The 17,010-nt window shown below is 39.5% G+C and overlaps 2 protein-coding genes across 2 annotated transcripts; both read right to left on the bottom strand.

Moving 5' to 3' along the window:
• Nucleotides 1-1,396: 1,396 nt before the first annotated feature.
• Nucleotides 1,397-12,076, bottom strand: rrh (retinal pigment epithelium-derived rhodopsin homolog). The gene is made up of 7 exons (XM_066720622.1): nt 9,695-12,076; nt 8,771-8,961; nt 8,025-8,124; nt 7,661-7,814; nt 4,466-4,634; nt 4,016-4,194; nt 1,397-3,886 (listed from the first exon to the last, which is right to left on the bottom strand). The coding sequence occupies exons 1-7, from the start codon at nt 9,831-9,833 to the stop codon at nt 3,781-3,783; spliced, it is 1,038 nt and encodes a 345-aa protein (XP_066576719.1). The 5' UTR covers nt 9,834-12,076; the 3' UTR covers nt 1,397-3,780.
• A 93-nt stretch (nt 12,077-12,169) lies between these two features.
• On the bottom strand, nt 12,170-16,730 carry gar1 (GAR1 homolog, ribonucleoprotein). The gene is made up of 7 exons (XM_066720623.1): nt 16,565-16,730; nt 15,219-15,459; nt 14,770-14,924; nt 14,467-14,526; nt 13,975-14,098; nt 13,568-13,669; nt 12,170-12,902 (listed from the first exon to the last, which is right to left on the bottom strand). The coding sequence occupies exons 2-7, from the start codon at nt 15,442-15,444 to the stop codon at nt 12,892-12,894; spliced, it is 678 nt and encodes a 225-aa protein (XP_066576720.1). The 5' UTR covers nt 15,445-15,459; nt 16,565-16,730; the 3' UTR covers nt 12,170-12,891.
• Nucleotides 16,731-17,010: the final 280 nt, after the last annotated feature.

The raw sequence follows: 17,010 nt of genomic DNA, 5'->3' as shown, positions 1-17,010 counted from the left end.
TTTGGTAGATGAACAATGTTAGCTAAAATGTTAACAACATGACATGAACATGAACAACATGAAAACAACTTATAATGTTATTGCTTTACATCTTTTGACATATTATGAATAGTAACTTCACTGTCTTTCTGAATGCTGACTGCACAAGTGCAAATTAAAGGGTTACATTACTTTACTGGCAGCATAAACTTGTTCCCTTGGAATCCGTAAAAACTGATACCCAAAAATGCCATGTTATATGTGCACCTGTCCCATCATATCTTTATTTTCTTCATTTTTTTGTACTTTCTCAGCCTTCTTTGGCTGCCTTATTTTGATGGAAAATACCAGCACCATGGATCAATGATTGATTACCTTGTGGGAGACAACAGCCAAAATAAAGCAACGGCTCATTTTCCATTTTAAATAACCACAGAAATTAAAACAAACTGCCACAGGTATTTATTTGATCTGAATGGAACTTCAATAAAGTAAATTCCTAGACGGCTATTTCAGTTCACCATTGCGATGCATTCCCATACCAACCTTTTGTCATTAATCTTGACAGCACACAACTGTTATTTTTCCCTTCGAGAGCATTCTAGATTAGATCAATATATAATATTACCAAGGTCGAAACGTACCCCATTGCTCATGCTATATAATTCTTGACCTTATTGACACAGACCATTTGTCTCATAATGACAAATTATGAATTCCTCTTCGTGTTCCTCCTCCATGATTCAGAGAGGGTATGACATTCTTCTCCACATAAGTGTCACTTTGCACCAAATATACCACTGGTTAGCATGTCCAAAATGTAAAATGATTGTCTGATCGGACCAGAAAACTTGGTGGCAATCGAAGAGTAATTCAGAGGCTTTATGACAAATTCAATCCTCGATTCTTGATGTACAAAGACCATATCTGGTGCAGAGATGTGAAGCTTATGTTAAGAATGTCATACATACTGTGAAGCCTGGAAGCAAATCTGTTTGCTTTGAGACTGTCCTTGGTAGAACTGAGGGACAGATGGATTCCAAAATATATCAAGATATTTTAACCCAAAACCACGCTTTGACGAGAAGCTGATGGGCAAATACACTTTCTGGCACAATGACACTCTGAAGTAGATATCTATGTCTACAACGAAATAGGTAAGGGAGCATAAAATTGGTGTTCTTGATTGGCCATCCAACATACTCAATCCAACATACAATTCGTGGTGCAAACTGGAAAACAATACTCAGTTCACAAATGCAAGGTACAAGTTGAAGAGGTTCTGCATGGAAGAGTGGTTGTATGTGCCTCCTGAGAAGCTGATTAACCTTTTAAAAGGCTAGAGGAATTGTCTCCGCCATGATATGTCAAAGGAAGACTCACAAAGTACTAATTAATACATTCAAACATTGTGTATTTAATAATCTGTCGAGGCTACACATTTATCACAGAAATGCTATTGATACATATTTTCACAGTGCATATCTGTAAAACTTTATTTGCACTTTAGCCAGGGTTTTAATTAATCTGGAAGCTACTATAGATTAAGTCCTTAATGTCAAAGTAAATCAGCAAAAGTCTCAACTAACGCATATATTCTTAATTTTTTGGTATTATTTATTTGTAAAAACATTATTTTTCATGCACAATATTATACTAAGCAAGTTTCCCCAGTGTAAGGAAAATGTAGCTAACATCTAAGATAGTTTCTCAGAAAGATGCTTTTATCATAATTAAGGAGTACTGTGTCACAGATTGGAGACTGTCAGATTCTTTCAGTGGAATTAAAGCTCCATCTATTGGCAAAGAAGAGGAACAGATTTCTAAAAATTCTCACTGAATCATCAGCTACTCTTTATTTTCCACACTGTCCCCACTCTCCCCTGTCATCTAAGATTGTGAAACCCTAATGATGCTCAATCCTATAAGTCTTATGGGTGATATGATAAAGGCTTGTCTGTCTTGGGATGTTCAGCCTCTAGAGCTTCAGGGATCTGTATTGGCAACTCAAGCTTGCTTCACAGATTTTGGTTCTCCTTGTTCCTTTGAGTGCGTTTCTGTCACATTCGGTGTGAGAATGGAACGTACAAAGCAATGGAGATGGAATTTCAAGGAAAAGGAGCACAGATATATCAGAGGTGAGTTGACAATACTGCCCCCTAAAGGCAAGGGGGCCAAACATCTCCACCAAGAGGAGACCTCACATTGTAATAGAATGTTAACATATACACCGATCAGCCATAACATTATGACCACTGACAGGTGAAGTGAGTAACACTGATAATCTCATTATAATGGCACCTGTCAGTGGGTGGGATATATTAGGCAGCAAAGTGAACATTTTGTCCTCAAAGTTGATGTGTTAGAAGCAGGAAAAATGGGCAAACGTAAGGATCTGAGCGACTTTGACAAGGGCCAAATTGTGATGGCTAGACGACTGGGTCAGAGCATCTCCAAAACTGCAGCTCTTGTGGGGTGTTCCCGGTCTGCAGTGGTCAGTACCTATCAAAAGTGGTCCAAGGAAGGAAATGCGGTTAACCGGCGACAGGGTCATGGGCGGCCATGGCTCATTGATGCACATGGGGAGCGAAGACTGGCCCGTGTGGTCCGATCCAACCGACGAGCTACTGTAGCTCAAATTGCTGAAAAAGTTCATGCTGGTTCTGATAGAAAGGCCTCCAAATTCCCCAGATCTCAATCCAATCGAGCATCTGTGGGATGTGCTGGACAAACAAGTCTGATCCATGGAGGCCCCACCTCGCAACTTACAGGACTTAAAGGACCTGCTGCTAACGTCTTGGTGCCAGATACCACAGCACACCTTCAGAGGTCTAGTGGAGTCCGTGCCTCGACGGGTCAGGGCTGTTTTGGCGGCAAAATGGGGACCTACACAATATTAGGCAGGTGGTCATAATGTTATGGCTGATCGGTGTATATGTATGTGAGTGTCCCAACAATAAAGAGTATCCCCACTTACAGATTGTCTAAAGTCATACACCCTTCTAGGAAAGTAAATTTCACAGCACGTATATGAACAAAAACAAACCTAAACAAAAACAATACCATGATACAGAAAGACTCCGAAATTCAAATAATCATGTTACTTATGCATTTGTATACTAGAACTCATTATTGTATATATTTTGACATATTAAGGTCATTATAAACAGTAAGACCATGTATACATTTGAGAAGACAAAAACATCCAGAATTTACACAGTAAATTCTAATGTATCCCAAATTCCAGTTAATCAGCTAAAGAATGGAGATAACCCTAAAATAAGCTGCACCATTGTTGTGCAAATACATAATGAAAAATATATTATTCAAGGAATGTACCATTACCCGATTTCTTTTGACAAAATAGCTAAAAGTATTTTAACTTCAAACCTGTTCACATCTGTACAGTAGAGACTGTTATAGTGACAAATGCATGTTGACAAAAAACTATTAATGAAAAAGAGCAATTCTGTTGCATAACAGTGAAATTTCATGTTTTGTAATATGCAGTACAATGTGTATACAATAGTGTAATAATACTAATATATAAACATAATCTATGGCTATCACTAGCAGAAAACAGAACTAATTATAAACATGTTACATTTCACTTTATAATTCAGGATGTTTGTAATGTAATAAGGAATATGTGTAGCCAGCTGTTTTTGTTCTTGTTTTTCACAGTGATAATGCAAATGTGAAGGACAATCCATTTTCACACGTATGGGGTCCGATCGCTGTAAATCCGAGTAGCTGCAGATTGGACATTCAGATTATGATGTTGGTGCTTCATACTTTGATTTATTGTGTTAAGGGCATTTGTGAAGTTGCCATTGGCATCAAGTTGTTGATGGTTATCTCCTGCCGGGTTTGGCAGCGTAACATGACCATGATTGATCTTCTGAATCTAAAACACCAAAAACAATGTTAGTTACAAATTATGAATGTACCCGGAAGTATTACATTTTATTCACTTTCTAAATCACACAACATATTTGATTCCAGTGAGATAAACTCAGAGGGATTCAGTACTTACTTCTTATTTGCAATCACATATATGCAAGGGTTATAGAAGGTGGATGATTTGGCAAATAGAGGAGCAATGATGGCCATTGGAGCAGGAATAAGCCTTGGATCTCCAAAAGATGCCCAGAGACACACAATTGAATATGGTGACCAAGCCACGAGAAACATGACAATCATCACTACTGACATCTGCAAATCAAGCAAGAATAATAATGATGACGGAAACACCATTCTTCAAAATAATACATAAATAAATAGTTTTAATGTTTTATTATAAGAAAATCCTCTCCTCCCCCCCCCCTCTCTCTCTCTCTCTCTCTCTCTCTCTCTCTCTAGATACAGATACAGATGTGTGTGACATAGTATATAACACATTAAATATTACTCTTTTGTTGAATTTTTGAAATATAGGTCAAATGCAAATAAATAAATAAATAAACACACCCAAAAAAAACATTACCTTTGTCACATCTACTTGATCGGACCAATCCATGTTTATGTTATCCAGACAACTGCTATTAGTGTACCGTTTCATTGTCTCAGAGACATTGTAGTAGCAGTAAAACATGACTGCCAGGGGGATCATGAAATTCACAGTAATCTCTGACATGGTGTAAGAAACAAAAGACCTGCAAATAAACACAAGTAGGAGACAGATTACTGCCACAGTGAGGCAGATGACAATATTAAAAACATATATACAGTAATAAAAGTATATATACAGTGGGTGAAAAATGTAATTGATCCCCTGCTGATTTTGTACGTTTGCCCACTGACAAAGAAATGATCAGTCTATAATTTTAATGGTAGGTGTATTTTAACAGTGAGAGACAGAATAACAACAATAAAATCCAGAAAAACGCATTTCAAAAAAGTTATACATTGATTTGCATGTTAATGAGGGAAATAAGTATTTGACCCCTTCGACTTAGTACTTGGTTGCAAAACCCTTGTTGGCAATCACAGAGGTCAGACGTTTCTTGTAGTTGGCCACCAGGTTTGCACACATCTCAGAAGGGATTTTGTCCCACTCCTCTTTGCAGATCCTCTCCAAGTCATTAAGGTTTCGAGGCTGACGTTTGGCAACTCGAACCTTCAGCTCCCTCCACAGATTTTCTATGGGATTAAGGTCTGGAGACTGGCTAGGCCACTCCAGGACCTTAATGTGCTTCTTCTTGAGCCACTCCTTTGTTGCCTTGGCTGTGTGTTTTGGGTCATTGTCATGCTGGAATACCCATCCACGACCCATTTTAAATGCCCTGGCTGAGGGAAGGAGGTTCTCACCCAAGATTTGACGGTACATGGCCCCGTCCATTGTCCCTTTGATGCGGTGCAGTTGTCCTGTCCCCTTAGAAGAAAAACACCCCCAAAGCATAATGTTTCCACCTCCATGTTTGACGGTGGGGATGGTGTTCTTGGGGTCATTCCTCCTCCTCCAAACACGGCGAGTTGGGTTGATGCCAAAGAGCTCGATTTTGGTCTCATCTGACCACAACACTTTCACCCAGTTCTCCTCTGAATCATTCAGATTTTCATTGGCAAACTTCAGACGGGCCTGTACATGTGCTTTCTTGAGTAGGGGGACCTTGCGGGCGCTGAAGGATTTCAGTCCTTCACAGCGTAGTGTGTGACCAATTGTTTTCTTGGTGACTATGGTCCCAGCTGCCTTGAGATCATTAACAAGATCCTCCCATGTAGTTCTGGGCTGATTCCTCACCGTTCTCATGATCATTGAAACTCCACGAGCTGAGATCTTGCATGGAGCCCCAGACCGAGGGAGACTGACAGTTATTTTGTGTTTCTTCCATTTGCGAATAATCGCACCAACTGTTGTCACCTTCTCACCAAGCTGCTTGGTGATGGTCTTGTAGCTCATTCCAGCCTTGTGTAGGTCTACAATCTTGTCCCTGACATCCTTGGACAGCTCTTTGGTCTTGGCCATGGTGGAGAGTTTGGAATCTGATTGATTGATTGCTTCTGTGGACAGTTGTCTTTTATACAGGTAACGAGCTGAGATTAGGAGCACTCCCTTTAAGAGAGTGCTTCTAATCTCAGCTCGTTACCTGTATGAAAGACACCTGGGAGCCAGAAATCTCACTGATTGATAGGGGATCAAATACTTATTTCCCTCATTAACATGCAAATCAATGTATAACTTTTTTGAAATGCGTTTTTCTGGATTTTTTTGTTGTTATTCTGTCTCTCACTGTTAAAATACACCTACCATTAAAATTATAGACTGATCATTTTTTTGTCAGTGGGCAAACGCACAAAATCAGTAGGGGATCAAATACTTTTTTCCCCCACTGTACTTATGTTTTGTTATGTTCTATGTCCCCAGCTTGTTTTAGTTCCTTGATAATCTGGTATTAATAGTTTGAAACTCCTTCACATATAGAAATATACACTCACCTAAAGGATTATTAGGAACACCATACTAATACTGTGTTTGACCCCCTTTCGCCTTCAGAACTGCCTTAATTCTACGTGGCATTGATTCAACAAGGTGCTGAAAGCATTTTTTAGAAATGTTGGCCCATATTGATAGGATAGCATCTTGCAGTTGATGGAGATTTGTGGGATGCACATCCAGGGCACGAAGCTCCCGTTCCACCACATCCCAAAGATGCTCTATTGGGTTGAGATCTGGTGACTGTGGGGGCCAGTTTAGTACAGTGAACTCATTGTCATGTTCAAGAAACCAATTTGAAATGATTCGACCTTTGTGACATGGTGCATTATCCTGCTGGAAGTAGCCATCAGAGGATGGGTACATGGTGGTCATAAAGGGATGGACATGGTCAGAAACAATGCTCAGGTAGGCCGTGGCATTTAAACGATGCCCAATTGGCACTAAGGGGCCTAAAGTGTGCCAAGAAAACATCCCCCACACCATTACACCACCACCACCAGCCTGCACAGTGGTAACAAGGCATGATGGATCCATGTTCTCATTCTGTTTACGCCAAATTCTGACTCCACCATCTGAATGTCTCAACAGAAATCGAGACTCATCAGACCAGGCAACATTTTTCCAGTCTTCAACTGTCCAATTTTGGTGAGCTTGTGCAAATTGTAGCCTCTTTTTCCTATTTGTAGTGGAGATGAGTGGTACCCGGTGGGGTCTTCTGCTGTTGTAGCCCATCCGCCTCAAGGTTGTACGTGTTGTGGCTTCACAAATGCTTTGCTGCATACCTCGGTTGTAACGAGTGGTTATTTCAGTCAAAGTTGCTCTTCTATCAGCTTGAATCAGTCGGCCCATTCTCCTCTGACCTCTAGCATCAACAAGGCATTTTCGCCCACAGGACTGCCGCATACTGGATGTTTTTCCCTTTTCACACCATTCTTTGTAAACCCTAGAAATGGTTGTGCGTGAAAATCCCAGTAACTGAGCAGATTGTGAAATACTCAGACCGGCCCGTCTGGCACCAACAACCATGCCACGCTCAAAATTGCTTAAATCACCTTTCTTTCCCATTCAGACATTCAGTTTGGAGTTCAGGAGATTGTCTTGACCAGGACCACACCCCTAAATGCATTGAAGCAACTGCCATGTGATTGGTTGGTTAGATAATTGCATTAATGAGAAATTGAACAGGTGTTCCTAATAATCCTTTAGGCGAGTGTATATTAAAAATTTTAAAGGATTACTTACGCGTCGTTGTTTCTCCAGTTCACTGTGCACGTTGCTCCTGTTGGATCTGGGGCATAACTAGCCCAACCTACAACAGGCATGGCAGACCAAAATAGTGCATTGATCCAGGCAGCACTAATCAGGAGAGAGTACGTACGATTGGTCATTTTCTGTCCTTTGGAATAACAAAAAATATGAACAGTTAATGAATCCCAGTTAATGATTAATAGTATAATAATTATAGTAAATTCAATATTTCCATTGAAGTGAAATTCAAGTGTGGGTGGTTGTGAAGCAGAAGTAATAAATTTAAGCATAAAGTAGGGTATAATTTAGGAAGTGTAATACCAGCGAAATACAGAGGTGAAGTGAATGACAGACATACCTATATCAGGTCTGCATATGGTGAAATAGCGGTCAAGGGCAACCACAGTCAGCAAACCAATGCTTGCCATCCCAAAGAAGATATTTAATGCCGCATATATCTAGTGGAAGAAATGCATGGTTATTTTAACAAATAATGTGTACACGAGAAATGACAAATGATCATCAAAATTGCAAGGAATCACAAAGCATTTTGCTTAACAACAATTACGGAAAGCATAAAATACTAACAAACTACCAAACCTAAAGGAAGCTATTCAACTTTATTATTAATGTGGTATTAACACACTTGTTTTCATGAAATTCAAGTTGAGACATCTGTGAAATAGTTAACTTATTGACCATTGAATGAATGGTGAATACATTCTTCTGCAGGCCGATCGGTCCATCAATCAGCCACCAAACCATCAATGAAGCCATAATGACTGGGCAGCAAATGTCACAAATACGTTCATATTTTTTGTAATTAGTTCTCTCCTGCTTCCATATCATTTCTGCTTCATTCACATCTGTCTTTTCCTGACTTTTGAGGAGCTGTCCATGGTGTCTTCATGGAAAACAGTGGGATCTCCATAGTTTAACCTTCTCCACCGCATCAATAACACACAGTATCAGAGTTTAAGTAGCTTAGCAGTTACCGGATTAAAGCGGTTTTGGAAATATACTTTCCTCTAGAGCTGACCTGGTTTCAATCCTATTCATGGACCTGGCGTCGCTCATATTCATCATATAGACTGTGCTACCAACCTGACAACCGTTATATCCAAACTTCCAGCTTCCGTGGATGTCCGAGGCCGCAGACATTGGGTAACCAATGCCACTGACACCGACGTCGGTGAAAGCAAGGTTGATAATGATGGCGTTGGTTGCTGTTCGCAGTTCCTTAAACTTGACAAACATGGCTAGCACAACAATGTTGCTCAGCAGGCTAATAACCCCTGAGTGCAAAGTAAAGTACATACCATGAAAATAGAGAAACCAGAAAAAGCAATAGAAACAGACATTTGGTTCCCATTTCCAGTTATCCTTACAATTATTACACAGATTATAGGTATATATGATACACATATAGAGAGAGATGAAGGGAAAGAGAGATAGCTAGATATATACACACAGATATGTTTTATTTATTATTGAATTAGTAGAATACAATCAATCGGATAAAGAGCTCAGTCAGTTGTGAAGATGATACAAAAGTTTGAGCTCACTTTTGTGCTAATCTTCAAAGACTGGAGATTTATTGAAATGTCTGTAAATAACTTCAAAATAAAAAGATAAAACATGACAAAAGATCAGATTTAAGTAAGTTATTATAAACAATAGTTAAAGGTTTTGAAGTAAAATCAATGAATATTCTTAAGGGAAACAAGTATTGATTTTCTTAAAAGAGTATATGGTATATATATATATATATATATATATATATATATAGTTTACCTTAGATGACACAGTATAGCAATAATTTTGGTAGCTTCCAGTACATTGTTATAGTCATTTTGAGAAGGTTAAATTAGCAATTCAGCCACAATCTGAGCACTTTGTCTATTGACTCTATAGACTCTGTTGGCAACTGACAATACTCCTGTTTTTGAGATATACAATGTAGAAAATCCACAGCTTTACATAAAATAAATTAAATTTGCTCACAAATGCAAAAACACACAAATTTACCTGCTGTGATCAAGTAAACTGCAACTATGTTGTGCTCGGTCTGTGAAAAAAACGAATGTCCCTCATTTGCATCTTCTGAGGAGTTTGACAGCCCATTATCGGTGACCTTGCTCATGAGAACCCGAGATAAATTATCCATTTTAGTCAGATTTTAGGGTATTAATGCTGTATTCCTATGAGGAAACAATCCATGCAGAAATGGTACCAGCAGCATAGAGCACCAAGCCTGTGGGAAATGCCACCTTCTAGAAAAGATTCAATGATGGAAAAAGGAGAAGAAAAAAAAAGTGGAGGAAGGGGATTTAAGTTTTTTTTTTTTTTCCCTTCTCTAATTGTAAGAAAACTGAAGCTGTTGTTGGTGGAACAAGCCTGCTTACCCCTGGGAAAGATCACAAGAAGGGATTACATGTCACATGGAATCCTTTCATTGCGCTGCAAGAGCCCTTGTGTGCCTAATTACGAAACAAAATGCATATAAAAGCGGTTAAGAAAAACAGTGGCTCTTTTTTCCTCTCCTGCACGGGGACATGAGAGTGGGACATCAAAAACTAGAAAAAGCTCGACAAAGCTTTCAGCTGGGCAGTCCTTAAGACCTGCGCGAATATAGATGCAGCGGTTACTGACGCTAAACCCTCGCAACCAATTTTACATTCTCCAAGTTTTTATTCCTTCTCAGTTATATCCTTACATAACTCCCTTCTTTTACTTCATTCAGACTGCTTTGCAATTCAGCTTTATATGCAAGATAAGCATGGGCGAACTGAAATAGTCAGCTTAGATGATTAACTGGATGAATACTTTGAATCCACACGGATTTTAAAACAACACTGTAAACGATATTTAAATAATAATTGAAAGCACAAGGAGAGCAGCAAAGACCTGTGTCTGAGTCCAATTCTCTCTCATACTTGATCCTGTGTATGTATTGTACATTACACAACAGTATTGCCTTGATGTCTCTGCGCTTTGGACTAACACGATGAATGTCTGTGGTCATTCTCTTTAAAGAACACGCATGGGAGCCCCTAAACAACCTAAGCAAGGATTAAATTGATCTCCGTTATATCCTGTCGAACTGGTGCCAGTAAGCAGATTGTGAATGTCTCACATCAACCCTACATATCATAATCCGATTTAAATGTCCTATAGGAAGTTATCCCCAAGCACGTTTAATCCCATTAGTATGGATTTAATTGAATCAATATAAACTATACAAATGTATTGATATATTTTTTTAAAGGTGACATTACACAAAAAGTATATTACATTCTGATTCTGTCAATCACTGCTTATTATTTCATGACAACCCAACGTCAAATCATTCACTTAGAATTGTTTAAAGACATTGCTTTGCATTCTTTTGGAAACTTTCAATGCGCTATTTAGCATTTTTGTATTTCTTTGCATTCACTTTGGACCGATTAAATGCATTTTTTAGCATTTAAAAGAGCTGTATCTGTAGCTTATTGAACTGCTTTAAAGCTTGTACTAAGCCTTCTGATTGAGGGAATGCTTTGGTAGACAAGGAACCTGAGATTTGATGGAGGAGAGATGAAATGGGAGAAATCTTCACTTGTTGACCAATAAATAAAAAATACATGAATGCCAATGTCAACATCAAGAGAAGGACACCCAGGCCTATTCATTGAATTTTGAAAGTATGACTAATAGAGAGATCTAACCCTTCTTACACGAAAGCTTTGAGGAGGTAATACACGTGTTTATCTGAAGCAGCTTTTCCAAACGCATTTAAAACTAATCAGGAGCGTCACAAGATACATTTTCTCCCTCACTTATCTTCTGCTTAGAAAAGTTTACAATGTCACTGCATCCACAGACATTCGGTAAGATGAAGGAATCAGAAGTAAACTAAAACAGGGTACACTAACAGGCAATGAACAGAGACTACTGCAGGAGTCAACTCGGTACTGCCATGGCATAATCTGCACGATTTTGATTTGCATGATCTGCGTGAAAGGTGTGTATTGAGTTGGAAAAGCAATTTGGGGTGAACGCGTCTCAAATATTTTTCGCAAGACATCACACTCCAAAATAAACTTAGCTAATAAAAATAGATTTATCAAATCTCCATCATATCCATAAGGTAAATGGAAGAAGATGACGTGAAAAGCAACTTTCAGCACCTGGAATGCAAGTTGCAATGTAAAGGACATTGTTTCTAGGTGGTATTTTCACAAAATGCATACAATAAAACCACATATTTGCAGGGAATATGCACAATGCTTTGCCATTTGATGTCAAATTCTATACATTTTTTTTTTATCATATTCTTTGAATTAAACTAACACTTCCACACAGCCCAGATGAGAAATGCTGTAGAGAATAGCCAAATAAAACTCTCATCCAGACAAGATTCTTAATTCAATATATAATGCAAATTTTCATTATATAATTAACAGCAACATTGATGAAATTGTAACAATGATAAATGAAGAAATAATATTTGGTATTAAATTCAGAGATTAAAAACATGATTTATTCAGGACAAGGGTTATAAAAATTAAAACATGTGCCTTAAAAGTGTTTACTGACCCACCGACACCCTGGTCCACGTTTTGCATTCAACCACTACAAGAAACATTACAAAAATATACAAAGCTCTAAATCGCATTGCACAGCATTGGTGTTGGACGCAATTTAGATCTATTGAAAATAGGGATGGAAATAAGACCATCGCTGCTGTCTGAGCCATCCCAGACAATTTGCAAGCTGTATATCAGCCAATACCAGTCGTTTGTTTGCTCGTTATTTTATTTGAGAAAGGCTACACAGAAAAAAATAAATACTTTCCTGTTTAAATGTAAATTCAAAGTAACATTTAATAAAACCTGCTAAATAATGTGAACTGTCTTTACATCTCCAATCTACAATCCAGTGGCTGCATTAAAAACCTAGACTTACAGCTGGGCCCAACAGATTTTGGAAACACTAACTAAGATGTCTTACTATAAACTATACAATTACGATTTGTTTGGCAATTTTTATCGAGCTCTCTCGTCGTGCTACGCTGAACTGTACAGTAACAAAACAATCGGACATGGCAGCTGCTGCTGGGGGTGCAATGGTCAGTCTTTCACAATGAAGCACATTAAGAACTCAGCGGAGCCTCCGATCCATTTTGAGCAATCCGCAGCCAACGCCGTAAAAATGACACCCTCAACACACTTCGGTTTTCATCATCTTCCACCTGTCGGGAGAGAAACAATATAATATGAGAGACCCTGTATAAAACTAAAACGGGATTTAAGACAAAGCAAGGGTGAGTTATGTATTCCGTGTTAAAAATCAAGTAATTCAGAACTGATGAGGCATTTCTCATTTGTTTACAGTCCAGGCCAGATTGTAAACCATTCCCATTTCATGTCATGCAAAATGTATCGAAGTCAAGAGTGCTATACATTAACTGCAGTTTGTGCATTAACCAGAAACTGAGGTGAGGTTGGAATATCATTAAATGACTACCCATAACATATCTAAGCCTAATACTGAAGTATGCCTGGTGACAAAACTGCAGAAATTAATACATGCGAACTGCAACTATTTAATTTTCATTCCTAAGGCCTTAAAAATGCGTTAAAGAGATTATTGGCATGCCTAATTAAATCCTTAAAAAAAAGGAGGCAGAACTAATCTTTTAAAATCCTTCAGTTTCACGAATGCAACAAACACTGCCATCCATTAACCCCCTCAGTTCCCTCTGATGTGCAAATCCGAGAGCAGCGTTTCGGTGTACATCAAAGCCATCGGGTTGTGAAAGCTGAAACCGGTGTTTTACGGGAGATTCATCATTAAACAAGTTAAACAATGTTCTCGTCGGGGGAAACCAGAGAGGCTTCAAGGCAGGTCGCTCACCTCTGAATCCTCGTCCCCCACCACCTCCTCGTCCTCCTCTGAACCCTCCTCCTCCTCTTCCTCCGCCGAAGCCTCCGCCGCCTCGACCGCCTCTAAACCCTCCTGCAAAAGAAGCAGCGTGGATGTGACTCAGGGGGGCGTTACACGCGTGCAGAGATCACAGAAATCGGACACTAAAGCGTTTGTCATACATCAAACACGAGACACCTCTTTAGGTTAGATCTCTGCATGGAAAGCAAGTCATTTATAATCAGAATAATCGAATCACGAGGTAAAACTTCATTTGACCAGTCCTAGGGTGAAGAGAAGCTAAATACATTCCCTTTAATGTAGGTTGAACTCTGTGAACGACACTCGGGGAGATTTATGACCCCAGTGTACATTATACTTTCCACAAGGTTTCTTACCTCCCCTTCCCCCTCGTCCTCCGCCTCTCCCCCCACCCCGGCCTCCTCTCGGGGGTCCCTTTTCTCCGGGGGGTCTGGGCAGGAACCGCTGCAGGGGAAGCAGCTTGGCGGGGTCGACGTAGAACTTGGAAGAGATGCAGAAAACGACTTAACATCTAGCCAGCCTCGAGGACCGGCTCTATCGCCAGGTTTTGAGAGGTGCCACTACTGAGTAAACTATTTACAACGACTCGCTTAGAAAAATTCTAAATAACTTGACACATGAAGAAACAGTCTTGCACGAGAAAACAGAATTCAAGTTCCGTCTTTAACCAAAAAAATAACAACGATATACACACCCTTCATTTCCCACTTGTGAGGTTTCATACTAGCTTCCAGAACTGTTCATTTTTTTATTAAATAAAGAAAATTAAAGGCTCAATAGCTGGTGTGTCACCTTTGGCACATGTTTGGTGAATGCTAGGATAACAAGAGGAGATCTGTTTAACATACCTTCTGCAATTTCTTGAATGAGGACGCCTTCATATTTTCTGAGAGCTTCACAGAGAAATACTATAACATCAGTGAAGGATCATTTTCCTCAACATGGAGAGAATGAGTACTCAATGTTTACGTCCTTATCTCATTATGCAGACTTAATGTAAAATAAAACACACATTTAAAATGGGAGGCAAACATTCAATATACTACAGAAATATAGAAAGTCAAATATACAAGGAAGTAGCACTTATTATAGTTGATGTCTGCGAAACATTCTTCCTTTTTGTTGATCATCAGACCAAGTGTAAAGGATACAAAGTCGCGGAGCTGACCGAATATTTCGTCCACTTTCCCGATTTGTTCTTTGTTCTCCAAGTAAACGGGAGCATTGAAGTACGGGACTTTGTTCTCTTCCGTGGTGCACTTGCACACGATCTCATCTTCACAGGGGTGCATGAACTCTCCCAGAGCTGAAGATACAAGGGAAACACGTTGGATTGGAAAGGCACTCACTGGTACAAAGTTAGATGAATTTGTGCATAAACACATCATCGGGGCTCCCCGTTTTCTGTGTGATATAACCACTTTTTAAAAAGTTCATGAAAGGTCCTGTATGATAACCATTTGCACGTATTAACTAAGAGGTAGGTTCTGATAGGATAAACCGCTGGTATTGAATGCATCTTCTTATGTTTATACACAGTACACCAGAAGTTAAGGCGCAGAAAGTCTGGCTCAGGGATACGGGTGAACGGTCTCCTTACCGACAACATATTCCGGAGGCCCGTAGTCTTGTCTCTGGAAGCCCCCACGGCCGCCCCCTCGAAATCCTCCTCCACCACCTCGGCCTCCGTAGCCCCCTCCTCCACCGCCTCGGCCTCCGTAGCCGCCGCCTCCCCCTCGGCCCCCAAAGCCACCGCCGCCTCTGCCCCCTCCGCCGCCTCGGTTAAAACCACCGCCTCCTCGACCGCCACCACCTCTGTAAGACATCTCTGGATCTCGGGCCTGAGGAAAACACAACATCTCATCAGTTCACACACAGTGTTTGAGGAGCACAATAGTCATTGACTGTCAAGGCAGCAGAACAATTTGCCACACTGACACTGATTACTGGACAGTGTGAGTTTTCAATACTTTGCAGCATGACACGGTATACAAACTGGTGTGTTATGTGGAGATTCAAGGATGAACACATTGATAATCAAATACAATGTTAGTACACATCATCTGCTGTCATTATCTTGTTCTGTGTGCAATTATCTTCAACAGTCTGATGCAGATGTTCAAAGTATCATATGAAGATTTGAGCATTTGGAGAAATAAATACAAGAAAGCACGTTTATCACCTTGCTTTGCTTACCCACATGGTTTTACAAGTCTGATCTTTTAGCATTTCTTGGGTTGTTATTCACACGTTGGCCCATGATATAGACGTCACACATCACGTCACACAACATGGGTTGTTATATTTTGTTAGCTTTCTAATGTTTACAATAACTTTGCTTAGTATCAAATCAACACGAGTCTTTCTAAAAAAAATATCTTAAAATTCAGACAAAAAACAAATATAAAGGAGGAGAAATAACTGATATGTCTAGCAAAAACGAGCAAAGTACAGCACTGAAGGTAACTAACAAATACATTCAATACATGCATACATGTGTCTCGGTGGGTTTAAGAAAATCTTAAATAAGTAGAGCATAGTAAAGTGCATATTTTAGTGTTTTTATTTCTAGGTTTTGTATAGGCCTACAGCACTCATTACGATTGATATTGCAGAGTCGTACACATTGCACAGTTCTCTATTGCTCCTGTACTGTACCCGCTGCGGAAATGGGTATTGAGACTACTGCCTGTGTATAACACGCAACTTACAAGCAGAAATCATACAAAACTGAATTGTGAACGGATATCAGGAACAATCGGGCAACTGTAATGATGTTTAAAGGTTTCTACGTGTTCGGCTCAATGAATGCGTTTCCCAACTTTAAAAGACAAGAAGCTCCTGTAAACTCCCTGCGATTAAGCCGAAGCAACGTCAACACAATGTACTACAACAATCTCATACAAACACACTGAACAAAATGTACATATTTCCGATTGTTTTTACCTTTATTTGCACACAACCGCCTCGTTACCCGCACTGGCTCCACGCCGCCAGGACCTCCGCGCACATGTGCTCGTCTGTGCCGTAAATCACCCAGATTAGTGTACTTCCGACTGTCGTAAAATAGTGTCTCAAAGCATGAACAGAACATACCAATCAAAGGTTATTAAATGGATCCACTGTATATTGATTATATTAAAGTGCCTCTATTCCACATGGCTTAATTCATATGTATCAATGTCCATTGCAGTACACTTTATGGTAGTGTCTGACTACCGTATACACACATAGATGCTTGAACAGTATTGCTGAAAGTGAAGATTAGATCACAAGCTACTTGTATAAAATAATGCACGATTAAAAGCAACGTTTTGATGTACTTTATTGTTCGGAAGTATTCGACTATCATCGTGTACTATAATAAATACATATTTAATTTTAGCAGGAAA

Source organism: Amia ocellicauda, chromosome 13 (genome assembly GCF_036373705.1).
Source record: "Amia ocellicauda isolate fAmiCal2 chromosome 13, fAmiCal2.hap1, whole genome shotgun sequence".
Lineage (NCBI taxonomy): Eukaryota > Metazoa > Chordata > Actinopteri > Amiiformes > Amiidae > Amia > Amia ocellicauda.
Note: the sequence above shows the minus strand (reverse complement) of the source record. Positions and strands in the feature narration are given on the sequence as shown.

Bases quoted from the DNA above. Each gene is read 5' to 3' on its own strand.
- rrh (XM_066720622.1), bottom strand. From the start codon at position 9,833: ATGGATAATTTATCTCGGGTTCTCATGAGCAAGGTCACCGATAATGGG. The intron at 4,195-4,465 runs GTAATGTTTTTT...CTTGATTTGCAG, and splicing joins ATCAAGTAGATGTGACAAAG to ATGTCAGTAGTGATGATTGT. The intron at 3,887-4,015 runs GTAAGTACTGAA...TTGGTGTTTTAG, and splicing joins TATGTGATTGCAAATAAGAA to ATTCAGAAGATCAATCATGG.
- gar1 (XM_066720623.1), bottom strand. From the start codon at position 15,444: ATGTCTTACAGAGGTGGTGGCGGTCGAGGAGGCGGTGGTTTTAACCGA. The intron at 14,925-15,218 runs GTAAGGAGACCG...TTGTATCTTCAG, and splicing joins GCCTCCGGAATATGTTGTCG to CTCTGGGAGAGTTCATGCAC. The intron at 14,527-14,769 runs GTATCCTTTACA...CTGATGTTATAG, and splicing joins TCGGTCAGCTCCGCGACTTT to TATTTCTCTGTGAAGCTCTC.